Source organism: Lineus longissimus, chromosome 5, assembly GCF_910592395.1.
Source record: "Lineus longissimus chromosome 5, tnLinLong1.2, whole genome shotgun sequence".
NCBI lineage: Eukaryota > Metazoa > Nemertea > Pilidiophora > Heteronemertea > Lineidae > Lineus > Lineus longissimus.
Genome location: NC_088312.1, coordinates 1,752,939 through 1,770,051, shown reverse-complemented (window position 1 = coordinate 1,770,051; position 17,113 = coordinate 1,752,939). Strand labels below are relative to the sequence as shown.

Below are 17,113 nucleotides of genomic sequence, written 5' to 3'. Positions count from 1 at the left end.
CCCGCTACGTTTTCTTCTTGAATAAAGAAAAGCCTTTTATTGCCAATCCAACTTTCTGCCAGTTTTTCACTGGTTCAGGCTCTTCTTTCTTCTCGCCATCTTGTGATTCCTCTGCTTCTGCTACGTCTTTGTTACTTGACTCTTTTGGTTTGTCCTCAGCTTCATCTTTCTTGCCGTCTTCAGTCTTGCTAATAGTCTCCACATTCGTACCTGATTCCTGATTTTTCATCAATTTCTCTGCTTTGCTGGTCGACTCAGAGTCCTTTGTTTGTTCTTCTGTACTGCTGGGCTCTTCCTTTGGCACTTCTTTACCACCTGTCTCAGCCTCTTTCTTTGGCTCCTCCTTGTCTGGCTCAGTGACTTCCTCTGGCACTTCTTCTTTACCACCTGTCTCAGCCTCTTTCTTTGGCTCCTCCTTGTCTGGCTCAGTGACTTCCTCTGGCACTTCTTCTTTACCACCTGTCTCAGTCTCTTTCTTTGCCTCCTTCCCCTTCTTTAGTTCAGCTTCTTTCTCTGGCTCATCTTGTTGACTACTTGACACATCCTCTTTCTTCAACTTGGTCTTCCTCTTTGGATCGATAAGGAATGGAAGGCTTTCCCTTATAATGCATTCGCTATGTTCCATACTGGGCTCAGCCTCTGTCGTTGGTGTATCCTCTGGTGTCTGTGTATCCTTTTTGGATTCTCCCTGTTTACCACTTGGCTCAGGCTCTTTCTTTGGTTCCTCTTCTTTGCCACTTGGTTCATCCTCTTTCTTTGATTCCTCTTGTTTAGCACTTGGCTCAGACCCTTTCTTTGGTTCATCCTCTTTCTTTGGTTCCTCTTGTTTGCCACTTGGCTCAGGCACTTTCTTTTTCAGGAAATCAAAACAGCCACCTGGTGTACCATCTTCTAAATCAGAATCACTCCTTTTATCGTCATTTTGTTGTTTATCTTTCTTTGGTTGAGAGTCCTTTTTAAGCCTAACATCCTCTGTGGGCTCATCATTACGCTTTATTTCAATATCCTTTGTATACCCAGCTTCATCCTTTCGATCAACATCCTTGGTGGAGTTAACATTTTCCTTTTGGTCAATACCCTTTGTGGGCTCCGCATCATTCTCTGGCACAAAATCCACCCCTGACTTTGGCTCAGAATCCGTTGTTGCCTCAACGTCCTTCTTTGGCTCAACATTTGTTGTTGACTTTGGCTCTGCATCCATAGTTGGCTGAACATCTTTCGTTGACTCGGCATCCTTTGTGGGCTCAGAACTCACATCCTCTTGTTTGATGCTTGGCTCAGTGGACTCCTGCCCAACGTCCTCCTGTCTGATCTTTGGCTCAACAGACTCCGGACTCATTTCCTCTTGCTTGATTCCTGGCTCAATGGATTCCGGATTAACAACCTCCTGGCTGATGCCTGGCTCAAAAGATTCCGCACTAACATCCTCCTGGCTGATGTTAGGCTCAATGGACTCCAGACTTACATCCTCTTGTTTGATGCTTGGCTCAGTGGACTCCTGACCAACGCCCTTCTGTCTGATCCTTTGCTCAGCTGACTCTGGACTTACATCCTCCTGTCTGATGCTTGGCTCAATGGATTCCAGACTAACATCCTCTTGTCTGATGCTTGGCTCACATGACTCAGAACTCGTTTCTTCTTGTTTGATGCTTGGCTCCGTGGACTCCTGACTAACTTCCTCCTGGCTGATTCTTGGCTCAAAGGACTCTAGATTCTCTTCCTCTGGGTTATTGCTGAGTTCAGTGAACTCTGAACTCACTTCCTCCTGTTTGATGCTTGGCTCAGTGGATTCCTGACTAACTTCCTCCTGCCTGATGCTTGGCTCAAAGGACTCTAGATTCTCTTCCTCTGGGTTATTGCTGAGTTCAGTGAACTCTGAACTTACTTCCTCTTGTTTGATGCTTGGCTCAGTGGATTCCTGACTAACTTCCTCCTGCCTGATGCTTAGTGGCTCAAAGGACTCTAGATTCTCTTCCTCTGGGTTATTGCTGAGTTCAGTGAACTCTGAACTTACTTCCTCTTGTTTGATGCTTGGCTCAGTGGATTCCTGACTAACTTCCTCCTGCCTGATGCTTAGTGGCTCAAAGGACTCTAGATTCTCTTCCTCTGGGTTATTGCTGAGTTCAGTGAACTCTGAACTTACTTCCTCTTGTTTGATGCTTGGCTCAGTGGACTCCTGACTAACTTCCTCCTGGCTGATGCTTGGCTCAGAGGACTCTAGATTCCCTTCCTCTGGGTTATTGCTGAGTTCTGAGAGATCTGAACTTACTTCCTCTTGTTTGATGCTTGGCTCAATGGATTCCAGACTAACATCCTCTTGTCTGATGCTTGGCTCACATGACTCAGAACTCGTTTCCTCTTGTTTGATGCTTGGCTCAGTGGACTCCTGACTAACTTCCTCCTGGCTGATTCTTGGCTCAAAGGACTCTAGATTCTCTTCCTCTGGGTTATTGCTGAGTTCAGTGAACTCTGAACTCACTTCCTCCTGTTTGATGCTTGGCTCAGTGGATTCCTGACTAACTTCCTCCTGCCTGATGCTTGGCTCAAAGGACTCTAGATTCTCTTCCTCTGGGTTATTGCTGAGTTCAGTGAACTCTGAACTTACTTCCTCTTGTTTGATGCTTGGCTCAGTGGATTCCTGACTAACTTCCTCCTGCCTGATGCTTAGTGGCTCAAAGGACTCTAGATTCTCTTCCTCTGGGTTATTGCTGAGTTCAGTGAACTCTGAACTTACTTCCTCTTGTTTGATGCTTGGCTCAGTGGATTCCTGACTAACTTCCTCCTGCCTGATGCTTAGTGGCTCAAAGGACTCTAGATTCTCTTCCTCTGGGTTATTGCTGAGTTCAGTGAACTCTGAACTTACTTCCTCTTGTTTGATGCTTGGCTCAGTGGACTCCTGACTAACTTCCTCCTGGCTGATGCTTGGCTCAGAGGACTCTAGATTCCCTTCCTCTGGGTTATTGCTGAGTTCTGAGAGATCTGAACTTACTTCCTCTTGTTTGATGCTTGGCTCAATGGATTCCAGACTAACATCCTCTTGTCTGATGCTTGGCTCACATGACTCAGAACTCGTTTCCTCTTGTTTGATGCTTGGCTCAGTGGACTCCTGACTAACTTCCTCCTGGCTGATGCTTGGCTCAAAGGACTCTAGATTCCCTTCCTCTGGGTTATTGCTGAGTTCAGTGAACTCTGAACTCACTTCCTCTTGTTTGATGCTTGGCTCAGTGGACTCCTGACTAACTTCCTCCTGCCTGATGCTTGGCTCAAAGGACTCTAGATTCCCTTCCTCTGGGTTATTGCTGAGTTCAGTGAACTCTGAACTCACTTCCTCTTGTTTGATGCTTGGCTCAGTGGACTCCTGACTAACTTCCTCCTGCCTGATGCTTAGTGGCTCAAAGGACTCTAGATTCTCTTCCTCTGGGTTATTGCTGAGTTCAGTGAACTCTGAACTTACTTCCTCTTGTTTGATGCTTGGCTCAGTGGATTCCTGACTAACTTCCTCCTGCCTGATGCTTGGCTCAAAGGACTCTAGATTCTCTTCCTCTGGGTTATTGCTGAGTTCAGTGAACTCTGAACTTACTTCCTCTCGTTTGATGCTTGGCTCAGTTGACTCTGGACTAACTTCCTCCTGCCTGATGCTTGGCTCAAAGGACTCTAGATTCTCTTCCTCTGGGTTATTGCTGAGTTCTGAGAGATCTGAACTTACTTCCTCTTGTTTGATGCTTGGCTCAGTGGATTCCTGACTAACTTCCTCCTGCCTGATGCTTAGTGGCTCAAAGGACTCTAGATTCTCTTCCTCTGGGTTATTGCTGAGTTCTGAGAGATCTGAACTTACTTCCTCTTGTTTGATGCTTGGCTCAGTGGATTCCTGACTAACTTCCTCCTGCCTGATGCTTGGCTCAAAGGACTCTAGATTCCCTTCCTCTGGGTTATTGCTGAGTTCAGTGAACTCTGAACTCACTTCCTCTTGTTTGATGCTTGGCTCAGTGGACTCCTGACTAACTTCCTCCTGGCTGATGCTTGGCTCAAAGGACTCTAGATTCTCTTCCTCTGGGTTATTGCTGAGTTCAGTGAACTCTGAACTCACTTCCTCCTGTTTGATGCTTGGCTCAGTGGATTCCTGACTAACTTCCTTCTGCCTGATGCTTGGCTCAAATGACTCCAGATTTTCCTCCTCTGGGTTATTGCTGAGTTCAGTGAACTCTGAACTCACTTCCTCTTGTTTGATGCTTGGCTCAGTGGATTCCTGACTAACTTCCTCCTGCCTGATGCTTGGCTCAAAGGACTCCAGATTTTCCTCCTCTGGGTTATTGCTGAGTTCAGTGAACTCTGAACTCACTTCCTCTTGTTTGACGCTTGGCTCAGTGGATTCCTGACTAACTTCCTCCTGCCTGATGCTTGGCTCAAAGGACTCCAGATTTTCCTTCTCTGGGTTACTGCTTATTTCAGTGAACTCTGAACTCACTTCCTCTTGTTTGATGCTTGGGTCAGTGGACTCCTGACGAACTTCCTCCTGTCCGATGCTTGGCTTAGTAGACTCCAGACTCACTTCTTCTCGTTCAATGCTCGGTTTAGCGGAAACCGGACTAATATCCCCTTGGCTACTGCTTGGCTCAACTATGTCCTGATCAGCTCCACCCCCTTTGCTGTCTCTTTGTGACTGACTTAAAAATGGAAAAAGATTCATGATGGTCCTCAAGGCTTCTATTGTTGTTAGAGATGTCCACGTAGATGACCTTTCATCTTCTGTGTCATTGGTCACTTCTTTTTCTGGTTCTTGCCCTTGCAACGAATCTCTGTTGTCCCCTTCTGCAGCAAAGGGTCTGCAGTTCGGTTGAGAGTCTTCTCTCTGAACATGACTTTGCTTGGGGGTAATGTTCTTCTCTTTTTGACACTCCTTGGGCTTAGAAATATCAAATAACTCACATGTTTCAGAGTGAGCAGTTTGCACCTTTTGCAATTCTCCTACATCCAGTTTGGTGTTTTGACTGCTGTCTTTCTCTTCCTGTGGTACAATGACTGGATCTGTCCGTCCTTCCATTGTTTCAGAGCTGATTTCGTCGTTTTCGATTGGCACTTCGTTGATGTCTGGGAGCCTCCTTGGAGGACTAAAACCTCTCTTAGCTGCTTCATTCTTACATGGAGAGTTTGAGTCTTCATACATGATGGGTTTCGTATCACGCTGAGACCGCTGAGCAAGTTTCTTCATCAGCCCTGCAGTGGTCAAGGCAGTCCATCCCATGCCCTTGGGCTTTCCCTGAGAACCAACATCATCTGAATTTGGTGGCTCTGCATAAGTTTTTCGTTGTAGCGAAGTTGCCGCTATTTCTTCTGCTTCAGATTCGTCCTGCTTCTCCTGTGGATGTTTAGAAAAGAGGCTTTTCAACAGACTGGCTGTTGTTAGAGATGACCATCAAACTCGTTCTCTCTCATTGTCTTTGGATTCGTTTGGTTTGCTCAAGTCGGTCGGTTCTTCAGTTGGCTGGGGGCTGTTACAAAGCTCAGAATTGAGCTCATTCTCATAAAGGATACCAAGTTCCTTTAGTTTAGTGTTGCTTACTTTGTCTGTTCGATCTTGTTTTTCTGATACGGTACTCGGCTCTTTTTGCAGTTGGATGGGCTGTGTATAAGTACTGCAGGCATCGTCTGAAAGCACCTGCTTCTCTGATACTGTCTTTGGTACTTCCAACGATTCTGATCTACTACCCTGTCCTCGTGTGGGTTGTACCTGTTGTGTAGGGCTAGTGGATGAATCCTGCTCATCCAACTCAGAGGGACTCTGTAATACCTCGGCATCATGATGTTTATCTCTCGTAAGCATGGTAAGAGCATTTTCCTGACTGTTAACTAATTGCTGTGCTTCGCTGCTCTCGGTAAACTTCTGTGGCCCTTCAGCTTTTTCGTCCAATTGCGATTCTTTCCATGGTGTCAAGGGAAATGGTATACCATGGATTTCGCAGATGTCCGATGCAAACGTATACGTTACGAGGGCATTGTCTGTCAGGCTGAAGACCTGCAGGTCAAAGAGAAAGCATACGGCATGAAATTGACGTGTGCCCAACGTGTTACAGACTCCATGAAAGAAGAGACTGACAATTTTCTTTGACGTCTGTCCCTTACCGCCTTTCGGTACTGAATATAATGTAGTTGTAGTCTGAATTTATGAACACTGAGTGGCATATGGAGAACAATAACAAGTTGCGCCTTGGTAGTACTTACAAAAGCATAGAAGAGCACGTCATATTCGCTGATGGGACAACCCAGTATTTGGTTCAAACGCAGCGCAATCGGGCCCAACTCGATGACATCGATGAATGGCAAACCCCTCTTGACAATTTTTGCGATCTGAAAAAAACAAACTTTTCATACAATGCCACCTTGCGTTTTTCTAAGTAAATTAAATTTCCATAAACCTCCTTATTTTGTTTGGCCACGTGGTTTCTGATTCAAGCATCCCTGCCTTCCACGATTCGTTACTTCCGTTAGAAAAGGCAAGGGAGTTACTAGTTAACAGAGAGATATTGCTTACCAGTAGATTGTTCATCAGCTTGGCTAAGACTGTCCCGAAGAAGGCAATGTAGAGTGGAAGGTTTTCTTGAAGAACACTGGATTCCGAGCTGGTGAAGATGAGGACCGAAGACATCAGGGTCAGCAACATGGGCACGAGCGCAGTGAGTGGATAGGTTCCCTGGGAAAAAAACAAATTGTGCATATTGGAGGACGAATCTTGGTACTCGATTCATTTAATTTTGCATCAGAGAATCTGGTGCCCCAAACCGCTACCCGCCAGCATAATAAACTTTTTTTCTGTCAGGGGAAAATTTTGGATAGGCTACATAACGAGCCAAAATGATTTAATTGTAATACGGCCATATCTCTATATATCGGTAAGATGAAACCCAGGGTTAAAACGGCAAAAAAATGAATCCTTGAAAGTTTTGTCTTTCGTGTCGGCCAAGCTATTCCGGACTCACCTCGGCCCGAGAGCCTGATTGAGGGTACTGATAGATTACGCCGAAAGTCATGTAGCCTACGCTAACGTAAACTTATGGCTTGCGCAAGGGAGGGGAGTGACGGCTGGACGGCAGGTATGCCACGTGGTGACGGAGGCGAGAGCCCTCCACGGGAAGTGAACGCTTTCTCTTGACACCGCTGGTAGGTCGGCATGTTTTTTATGTTACTTTGTAAGTGCCTGTCAGGTTTGAGACTATACTCACAGCGACTGTCCTGTTGTGATCTCTCACAACCAACAGTTTTTTGATAACATGAAGCAGGACACTTGCCAATGTCATCCAAATTATGTAGGACTTCACGTCCACGTCAAACACCGGATCCTTAAACAGAAAAAAGAAGTTCGATTAGATTTTCAAGGACGGTTCAGCAAAGTCTCATGATCAGCGAGAGCTACGACCATGGGTTAATAACGGACTTCGCGATTGAAGAATCCGAAGCAGACGTCACCAATTTAGAAATGACGCACCTATATTTGATCTTACCTTCTCTTCAAAGATGCGTTTTCCTGATGCGGCGGCCAAGACACAGGCCAGGATGACAGCGGCTGACCTTTCCAAGTCATCAAATCTGCAAAATGGGAGGTCAGGATGGGCTGTGAGGTTAGAGAATAATTGTTGCTTTTCTAGAATATATCTGAGGTCCCAGTGCAGCATCCTACGGTGGGTAGGAGAGGACATCACCTGATTTCTTTTTTGAAATTACTTAGTAACCTCAAAGGCATTTAAAGAAATCAACATGTAATTCATAGAAGAAACAATGAACTTACTTTTCGAACCTCAATGCCCCAGACGTGAAAGCATTCCAGTGAGACAAGTAGGCTGCTGAAGAAGCGGCAAGTCCAAGGGCAATGCCTAACAACGGGTTGGTCGCTATTCCGATTGTAATGCACAAGCCAGTAGACAGAAAGGCTGGAAGCGCAAATAAAAGATTAAAACCGGACAGTCATTTCTAGGCGAGCTACTTAATGAACCTCGCATTTCATCTCAGAAAATATTGGTCATGGAGGGGCGAGTGCAGGAGCCGGAAAAAGAGGGAGTGTGCACTACGTGTTTTTAGAATCGAGGTCACCAAGGTCAAAAGAAATAGCTTTGGCGCCAGTGGTGTCAGCAATGGCGGAAATGTACTTGGGTTCGAATTGATTCTCTTGAAATGGAGTGGAAGTTGCAATTATTATCCCGGGATTGTTATCAAGCCTTTTGGCTGGTTACTCTTAGACATTTTACTTAAGTGTGGGAGATTACCTGTCGACAGGGCATCACAAGCATGTGAGAAATATTGCCCAAGTGGCGTGGTTCCTCCTGTTGGTGTCTCCCCTTTCGAATCCCGTCTTCCACCGAGGCCGCCCAGTACATTGGAAACAAGTAAACCAAGGACAGGAACCCATAGAATCCACGATGGAAGCTGGAAAAAACGACAGCGAAACCTTGCAGAAAGGTGCCGAATATCGTGCGGATCCGTTCATAATTTTTAACAGAAAGAATATAACTAATGACAAAGTGTGGTGAACCCCTGGCCATGCTGACGACTTCATAGGGGAAATAGCCAGGGAGTTCTTTTTGGATACAGAACCTACATATCGTCACACTAATAACATATGTGCCAAACTCACTTTTTGGCTTTTCAACTTGCAAGACTGTCGACAGAGATGCAGCAATGAACAGCTTACCTCTGCGTGACTCGCGTCGTACCAGATGATCCCACATGTTGCAATGTTGACCAACAGACTTATGAGAGGAAGACTGCATCCAGAGCTGCTTGGAACCAATTTGCTGATTGTGTCCAGGAAGAGTTGCCGGACTGGCTGTAGAATAGACTCTCCCTCCACTTCACAGTGGTGGTTGCGCACCTCTTGGCGTTCTTTTCGGCTGAGAATCACCATTGTTAGACCGATACACAGACAGTTCGTAAAAATGTAGATGCTCATACGTGAATATTGTTGGAAAGCACTTGTCCCTAAGGTGTCAAGGGCAAATTGGGTCTGCATGTAAGCTTAAGGTAAAACTTCTTTTGACCATGCATGATTTGATGGTAAAATGCCTTAATTCGTCCCGAGACCAAATATGGTTAATTGGCCGAAACAGATAACAGAATAATTAGGGAAGACTTCACATGCTTTAGTGTAGTTTTGATGGGGCGCTTGAAAAGAAAGCGCTCAACCATCAATGACCATGGACAAAATAGTGCCCATCGAAACACTTAGGGCTAGATCCATTACTTTAGTAGAACCAAGCATAGAATAGGAGACACAATTGGTTCACTGACTAAAACAAAAATAATTGAACACCAACAACGTGTGCATAATTATTATGTTCATTGATAAAAATATTGTAGATATGACATTCGAATTTACCAAAAATGCGCTACATGTATTTACACTAATATTGCAGTTACTAGTATAGTAGTCGTATAGTGCCGTTATAACTACATGTCAATACTATCTTATAACCCCAGAAAGTGCTGGGGATTCGTCGCGTTGTCCACGTTTGACTTAGAGACCTACCCCGTAACAGCAGTGACACCGAGTTCAGTCCACCATCGGTACATCACTAAATCTTCAACTATGAGAATTAAAGTGCTCTTCACGAACAAGACAATTCGAAAGTCCAACAAACAGAAGCCCATCCCGACAAAACCAGTGGTTTTAAATATACTCCGCCTCTCGATATTTCAAACGTTTTGTGTACAAGGTAGGAATCTCAGGATGGCAAAAGCCAGCATTTGCATAGAGACTTGTAAAAAAGACACATCTGAACCCAAGAGAAAAATCGCTTGAAAAATGTCAGTCTGACACCCTACGTTTGCCAAAAGGTGGTTCGCCATTCTTTTCATTAAAAACCCCTCAGCCCCAAATTGAGGAAATGATGTATTGACAAATCCATAGGTTTGTCACAGTGTCACGTTGACATAACATGACTCATATTTTTTGGCGAAAGTCGGTGACAGCAGCCTCCAACGAGATCATTATGATCGAGCTATCAAGTAGCGCTACCTTGGCCAATGGCGTTCCTATAATGCCCTTTTAATCTCCGATAGGAACCGACAACTGAGTCACAAAGATCATGGGTTACGGGACAAATTCGTATACATCATCAGGCGAGTTGGGTTTTGGTTTAGCTTTTTTGTTCGTGTTTTTCAAAGATTTGAAAGCATTAATATCGCCTTTAACCCTTGAGAGCGTCTTTCCGATGTCAAGGAAAGCAGCTTCAAGTTCTGCTTTCTCACGTTCCTTTTCTCTGAGCCATTCCTCAGGATCCGGGGACTCACAGTTATCGTAGCCACTAGAATCATCAGGTTTTGAGTTAATATCACGAGCATTGTCATAGGTTCCAGGAGGGGAGTATGGAAATTTTGCAGTTCCTCCAGTGGAATATGGCAGTTTTGCAGTCCCCCCAAAAGAATCTGGACGATATTGAGTACCTCGGCCAGACTGCGGTGACTTTTCAATCCTTCCACCCAATGACGGTGGATCTAATGTCCCCCTCCCAGAGTCTGGAAGATTGAGAACACCTCTACCAGAATGTGGCGACCTTGAAGGGGGCAACTTCGCAGTTCCTCCACCCGAATCCGCAGCTAAGCCAGCACCACTCTGTATCTTTGTAGCCTGATAAATGTCACTGGTTTTCCACTGGTCATTCTCGGGACTAGCGCTGTCTCTACCTAGGGTGGATGCCATCTGGTAGAGGTCACTCCAATCATCATCCGGTGTCCGCTTATCTAAACCTTCCTTTGATTCTACCGAGTCATTGAACATCATCTTGCCAATGCTGTCCTCCTCTCCGCTCTCCAACTCGTCTATTGCTTGGTAAGGATGATTCTTCTTGCTGGAATCCTTTGGTAACGTTTCGTAGATGTAATATGGGGTATCTTTTGGTACAGCTAGATCTGGCTCTGGTGGTAGACTTCGTTGTTTGGGTGGGGGACGATTGAGACTGAGAGCACCTGGCCGACGCTTACTGGGCGTGACCAACGTCCATATCGTACCGTCTCCATCCATAGTCTCACCATTACTCAGTGCCTCATCAACTGATTGATATAGGTTTATTGTCTTGCCGTCCTTGGGGACTTTCCTTATCCTGTCTGTCCCTCGCTGGATGGTGGTGGCACCCTGAGGGTTTAAAGTGGCTTTCTCAACCATCTCGTTCCATGCCCGGAGTTTTGTTACGCGTCGCTTCCTTTGCCTGGAAAGACAACAACTCATTATATGATGTTTTATTCAACTAGACCAAAAGTCAAATATGGCAAAGGGCCCATTTATCTTTATATTCTTGCTGACATTTCATAGTATTTAGACGTACCTGCATAGGAAGATGACCAGAATAGGAACGAGGATGATGAAGCAGAAGATGACGCCACTAGTAGCTCCCAAGATGATCCAGATACGGATACCTAAAATAGAATTTGCGCATCTTATAAAACACTTAAAATTGGAATGGTACCCACTTAGCTATCTTAGCTGTGGAACCACGCAGAATTTTCTACTTATAGGTGGAGTGCTGTCGACATGATGATTCTTAGTTTCCTTCCACATTATTTTCTTTCAGGTAGTTGTCACATTGCTTTATTAGAACATGTACAGTGTACATCCATTACATTTGAACATCTAATGATAATTCTTCTAACATGATTATGCGTTATAGCAAGTATATTTGGTTAAAGCAAGTACTGATCTTCACTTGGTTATAGGCAATACATGTATCTTCAGTTATCATCAACAAGCTTTACTTTTCAGTAATACTGTTGTTGGCCGAATTTTAAGGTGGACTGCTTTGATCACTCACTAAAGGAAAAAGCGGCTGAGGATTGAGTTGGTAAAATCACGATAGGATATTCGTTCTGGCAAAATAGTTCTACGGTGTTATCAACTGAAAGAGAGAAGAGATGCGATAATTATAATATTTCTTCACATGCACCCGTCTAGCACACTATATGTTTTCTTTCTTTCTTGCAATTACCTGGCAATTCCAAGGTATGTCCATTGTAAGCAGTTAGTTATCTCGTTTCTAAGCCAATTCAGTTACAAAGTACATGACTGTATTCTTACTGAAAGAAACGCAAACACAGCATTTTCTTCCTCATTTACCTGAAATCTGTATCCAGAAACTGCTCAAATTGCTGTGTTGATACACGAGCTCTAGTGTTCTCTTTGGTGTGATTATTTCTTCTGAACCATTTGGGCTGCCCCCTAAGTTATCCCAGAGAATTTTGAGTGATTCATCCGGGATGTCTGCCTGTAGGTAGCGCATGGTCACGCTGACAGGTTGGCTGAGATTTGCCCGGCAGGTACAGGTGACTTCCTCGGCCGTATGCTGCGGATAGCCGGGGTTGTGCAGAAAGAATTTCGCCGACCCGGGAGTCAGCATTAACTTCTCAGCGGCACATATGTCCCCCTTGGTCATCCCGTCTGGTACAACTGGAAACGAATACTGAAGACATGTATTAAACTGGCATGTCTAAATCTGGCATTGGCACATTCATTTCAAGAATATCAAGACAATAGCAAGGGCATATTCTTCATACATATATTTCCTTATTAGCATGGCTTGCTTGGCATAACCAAGGGCACTTTCTTAACAAGGTGGTCAGTCATCTTAGAGTAAACTCTAAGGTTAAATGGTTTCATCCAAGATTCTCTACCTAGCTAGATATTTCCAAACATGACTTACCACAGTCGTAATTCATGATCAAGAAGTGATGACGTACAGTGACGTCACACGTGTTCCTCATGTTACACGTGCTCCAGACGTTCTGTACGTCCACGGAGTCGTATAGCTTCTTAGAGCAGCGTTCGTCAGAACACGAGTACGCGGATTTGACCAGCATCAGCTTGTCTCCCGCGCAGTGATAGTTAGTTTCTGCACACTGACCGGTGTTCTTGCAGCCTGGAAGTAATCCGAAAAAGAAAACACTCAATATGAGCCTCTCTGACTCTCATGCGTTAGCGGGAGAAGATGAACTATAGATCGTGGTTACCCGCGTCGGCCAGAGGCACTTACACTCCTTACGCAATGGACCAGCCTCGTCTTGTCGCCCAATAAAGGAAAGACAATCAGGATGACAGAATAGACTGCTGTATTGACGCCGTCATCGTCCGGATGTGAACATTCCAATATATCCTTACATATATATACTATAGTAAGCGGATGAACTAGCTATGCAATGAATTAGCCATATACGGTAGTTGTTTCAAAAGTGCATAATCGAATATACGCATCCCTTACTGTTCTATGAAGTTACATAGTTAATGCATGATGATGGAGGTCTTGGATAGGGGGCAAACGTCCATGTTACATCAAACAATCAAGGCTGCAATATCACTGCGATACTGGTAATTAATTTCCTCTACATCCTCATAGTCATAACAAGGATGAGCATAACCTGATTTCCGAATTCAAGTTGCTTTATTCTATGTATGATAATTATAGTATCTGTATACGCATGTAGGCTGAATTGATGTGCATAATGAAGGAGTGGTAATTATTCCTGGCCCGTCATACATATGCTGTGCTCGATCATGGCCTGACTGACCGGCAGGAAAGGTTGCTAGTGAAAACAACGCTCAGGTTTATGTTAAATATTATCTTTCCCTGTGACTATAAGCAGATGAGAACGCGTGTTATTAGCCTATATGATCCCGTATCCAGTTAGCACGTAGACTCCCGGGGCAGCCCATTGCGCCATCCTAATTGGATCTCCTTATCCGACAGGACGAGGCCGGTCCAATGCATCAAGAGTGTAGTTATCACGTTGTTGAAATAATGAAGTTATAATAGCACGCGTATGTCCAGTGAGAGACGAAGATATCTTTTTTTCCCAAGAAAACGTTGATATGTGCTCCAATACTTACACTCCGGACGCAGTGGACTGGCCTTGTCTCTCACCCTATGGGACAATTTGAATAGGATGACGAAATAGACTACCCGGGAGTCTACCTATACTCTGAGATACAACGATACATAGAGTGCCTACGTGAATCCTCAAATACTTGTCTGAAAGCTGACTCTCCGAGAACAGATGTATATTTATACCTTGCTATCTTGTAATAAGGTTGGTCTCATAGTTATTGATACACAAGTTGCAATAAACAGGATAAACGAGGGTAAATGTGAGTTATTACTAACAGAATAGGTTCGGAGGTGTTCGTTGATGTTGTTCAGCATGTTTACCATTAATCAACAGGCGTCTGCTCTTGAGTGCAACTGCTTCTGACCTAAACCAAGTCAACAGATAGGCATACCCAGGCCTTCTGGTCGGTGTATAGGCTTATCGCTGCCACGAACAAAGAGCTTGCGGGGGGATTTACTGATATTTGTTTGTCTGTTGACCATCCATCGTCGATGCCCGGGTGTCAATGGTTCTGTTTTTAGGGTTATCAAAAAAGCTCCAGTCTGAATAAGAGTCCTACGTATCTTGCCGGCAGTGAATGTTTCACCTTGAAGGATGGATATTATACTATGCACATGCATAGGCCTACACCCCGTATTCCGCACCTAAACCGGTTCGATCAAAAGCATTTCGAATGGTTGCGCCGCTCAACCATTTCAACGCCATCCTAAAATCAGGCTTTTTTTACCCCTTTAAGTCATATGTACAAAAGATTGGACATATCGACAAGCGGATTCATATTGAAAACCCGCCACTGGTTATGTTAGGATATGTCAGCGCAAGCAGAGTAGTTGTTGGTTACCCCTCTTGTCAAATGAATACTGCAGACTTGGTTCACCACCTACTTAAACAGTCGAATACCCATATTCATCCGAAATGGCCATTAAGTGTAGTCTACTTAATGTCAACTTTAACCTAGTTACTATTGTTTGAATGACCCTCATCATGCATGCAGACATGAGAGGAGGATGCAGTTGCATTTCATGCAGATGGTTTCTTCAAAATAATTGATGACAAAGAAGGTGCATGATTAAAACAAAGCAAAGGAAGGTCCCGCGACGACGGGGATGAACTTGTTCAACACTGGCAATCTTTCCATTATCTGTTTTACTGACAGTAGGCCTGTATAAACGTCACCGCTTGTTGCACCGTACAGAAGAAAAGCGTCTGAGTTGGAATGGGTAGTGAACTTCTTAGCCGTACGCAATTAGTGACCATCCTGAGATCAGGTTTTTGCTATACTCCTACCTCGTACAGAGGCGGAGTATTTGGGCTCACTGTCATATGGCACATGCATGTGGGGCCCACATGGGGTATCACATGGGCAGCCTGGGCTGATTCAGGTCAACTATATGTTATATTAATTACGTTGTAATTGTTATGCTCAAAATCAATTAATGAAAATAAAGATTAGGGTATTGTTAACCGAACAAGTGCAAAGGAAGTGTAAGTTAATTGACTGATTCTGGTTACTAGACTCAAAATGAATTTAAGTGTTTCAGAATGTAAACCATGGGCATAAAACATCGCCGAAACATCAGATCCTAAATATTTTCACAAGTTGCTAATAGTGATTCGCCAATGAAGACATCAAGGCTCACTCCAGATATATACCCCTTACACCCTGTGGAGAGGTGAGTGTCCAACTCATCTCACCCAGGGATTGCCGGTGGAAACTGGCGCAGTTAGGGGAATTTTATTAAAGAAGCACTACCTCGTGCTGGAGGTTAGGCCTACGCTGTAAAACTGAAGAGAAGAAATGAGCTCAACTTCGCGTCTGAAACGACAAAACTCATGTTTTTCGCTGGCTGGTACATATCCCGGGTATCTCTCTTCCTAAGCCTGATGATACCCCGGACCCTAACACTAAGGTGCAGAGCACATCATCAGGCTACATCTGGACTACAAGTTATACTAAATGTAGTTAAACCGCATATACTTACCAAATTGGCAGACTAATGGCAAGATTAGAATGAAGAGACTCCATCGGAATGATCCGCTTACTCCCATAGCCATCAAGCAGAATCCACTTAAAAACGCATGGCCTGTGTACTGCAGAACTAATAGGCTATGGATATTCCATGGTATAGTAGGCTCAGGAATGCATCGCTTTTTCTGCAGTTTCGTAGGTTTCAAGTTGAAGAGTCTCTCGGTGTTATCACGAACTAGGATGTGGTGTGCACTGGTGGTAAACACTGCATGAATCCTGTGTATATATCGTCCTAGATTTCACCAGCAGGTACCGTTGCGGCGTTTGTGCTGTATGGTGTTCAGGCCATTATTTAATTACTCCAGACAAAATAGACCTATTTCAATTTTATTACATTGTTTGCAGAGCAGAATTGAAGGCAGTATTATGTTCCACTGAATGGCAGTGACTCATAATATCGGGGAATTGGACGTGTGACATCACATGAAAGTGATTCCGTCGAGAAAATTGTTGTGATGTAGCCTATATACCAGGTCGATTTTTAATTGCGTTCTTGTATAGATATCATCATGTTAACGTCATGAATTCCATTCTAACCCGGTGTAAAAGTAAAAAGTGTCCCCCCTGGAAAAAGTGTCCGGCCCTATTGTATTCTGCAATATGGTTCTATAGAGACCCTGACCGCCAATAGCTCAGAGATTGAAGCGCATAATAGAATCATTTGTTCCCGGACATTTTATCCTAGGACATTTTAAACTTCTACACCGGCCGCACAGAAAGTTTTCCATACTGGTAATCCAAGCTGCGATGATCGAATTCACCATTGTGCCAGGATGGTGATATCCAAACTCCAGATGAATAGTCAATATCAGATCATAGTCAAGTGACTTGCTCCAGATGACAAACATGTACACTGGGATAAACGTTAACTTGCCTGAGATGTTATTTGATTTAGATACAAAAAATGTTTTTACAATGAATCTCGGGTAAAAGAAGTTTAAAATGGTTTACCTACCACTGCTTTCAATCTTGTCCTTACAACATTTGGACTTATCTGGAGGCGACCGTTTTGCTTCAGAGGGAGGCCTTCGTGTATGTCTCACTCCTGAAAAGATTTTTGCATTCTTAGAAACTGGTTTCTATAATAGGATTTGGATGCGAAAAGGACAAAAATCCCAACTGACAAGAGATGTAATGTGACTTATAGTGTACAAACCATTGTTATGAAGAGATCTCTTTGGCGACTCGATTGAGGATGTGGGATATGTCTTCCCTCTGGAACAAAAA

The 17,113-nt window shown here is 44.2% G+C and overlaps 3 protein-coding genes across 3 annotated transcripts; all 3 read right to left on the bottom strand.

The window, feature by feature from the left end:
• Positions 1 to 4: 4 nt before the first annotated feature.
• Positions 5 to 6,544, bottom strand: LOC135487702 (titin-like). Its single transcript, XM_064771747.1, has 5 exons — positions 6,530 to 6,544; positions 6,220 to 6,345; positions 5,561 to 6,013; positions 4,214 to 5,356; positions 5 to 3,991 (listed from the first exon to the last, which is right to left on the bottom strand). The coding sequence occupies exons 1-5, from the start codon at positions 6,542 to 6,544 to the stop codon at positions 5 to 7; spliced, it is 5,724 nt and encodes a 1,907-aa protein (XP_064627817.1).
• A 913-nt stretch (positions 6,545 to 7,457) lies between these two features.
• LOC135487701 (choline/ethanolaminephosphotransferase 1-like) lies at positions 7,458 to 8,893 on the bottom strand. The gene is made up of 4 exons (XM_064771745.1): positions 8,681 to 8,893; positions 8,256 to 8,415; positions 7,781 to 7,922; positions 7,458 to 7,581 (listed from the first exon to the last, which is right to left on the bottom strand). Exons 1-4 carry the CDS (start codon positions 8,891 to 8,893, stop codon positions 7,458 to 7,460), a joined length of 639 nt encoding a protein of 212 aa, XP_064627815.1.
• A 415-nt stretch (positions 8,894 to 9,308) lies between these two features.
• On the bottom strand, positions 9,309 to 17,108 carry LOC135487596 (uncharacterized). Its single transcript, XM_064771534.1, has 7 exons — positions 17,043 to 17,108; positions 16,842 to 16,931; positions 12,678 to 12,893; positions 12,095 to 12,424; positions 11,793 to 11,876; positions 11,310 to 11,400; positions 9,309 to 11,192 (listed from the first exon to the last, which is right to left on the bottom strand). The coding sequence occupies exons 3-7, from the start codon at positions 12,832 to 12,834 to the stop codon at positions 10,079 to 10,081; spliced, it is 1,776 nt and encodes a 591-aa protein (XP_064627604.1). The 5' UTR covers positions 12,835 to 12,893; positions 16,842 to 16,931; positions 17,043 to 17,108; the 3' UTR covers positions 9,309 to 10,078.
• Between the last annotated feature and the right edge of the window lie 5 nt (positions 17,109 to 17,113).

Coding starts and splice junctions, on each gene's coding strand:
- LOC135487702 (XM_064771747.1), bottom strand. Junction 6,014..6,219: donor ACGTGCTCTTCTATGCTTTT/GTAAGTACTACC, acceptor TTTGACCTGCAG/GTCTTCAGCCTGACAGACAA. Junction 3,992..4,213: donor CAAGCATCAAACAAGAGGAA/GTGAGTTCAGAG, acceptor GTTAGTCAGGAG/TCCACTGAGCCAAGCATCAA.
- LOC135487701 (XM_064771745.1), bottom strand. CDS start 8,893: ATGGTGATTCTCAGCCGAAAAGAACGCCAAGAGGTGCGCAACCACCAC. Junction 8,416..8,680: donor ACGACGCGAGTCACGCAGAG/GTAAGCTGTTCA, acceptor CGTTTTTTCCAG/CTTCCATCGTGGATTCTATG. Junction 7,582..7,780: donor GGGGCATTGAGGTTCGAAAA/GTAAGTTCATTG, acceptor CCCATTTTGCAG/ATTTGATGACTTGGAAAGGT.
- LOC135487596 (XM_064771534.1), bottom strand. CDS start 12,834: ATGCTGGTCAAATCCGCGTACTCGTGTTCTGACGAACGCTGCTCTAAG. Junction 12,425..12,677: donor GATCATGAATTACGACTGTG/GTAAGTCATGTT, acceptor ATTCGTTTCCAG/TTGTACCAGACGGGATGACC. Junction 11,193..11,309: donor CTGGTCATCTTCCTATGCAG/GTACGTCTAAAT, acceptor TTGTCTTTCCAG/GCAAAGGAAGCGACGCGTAA.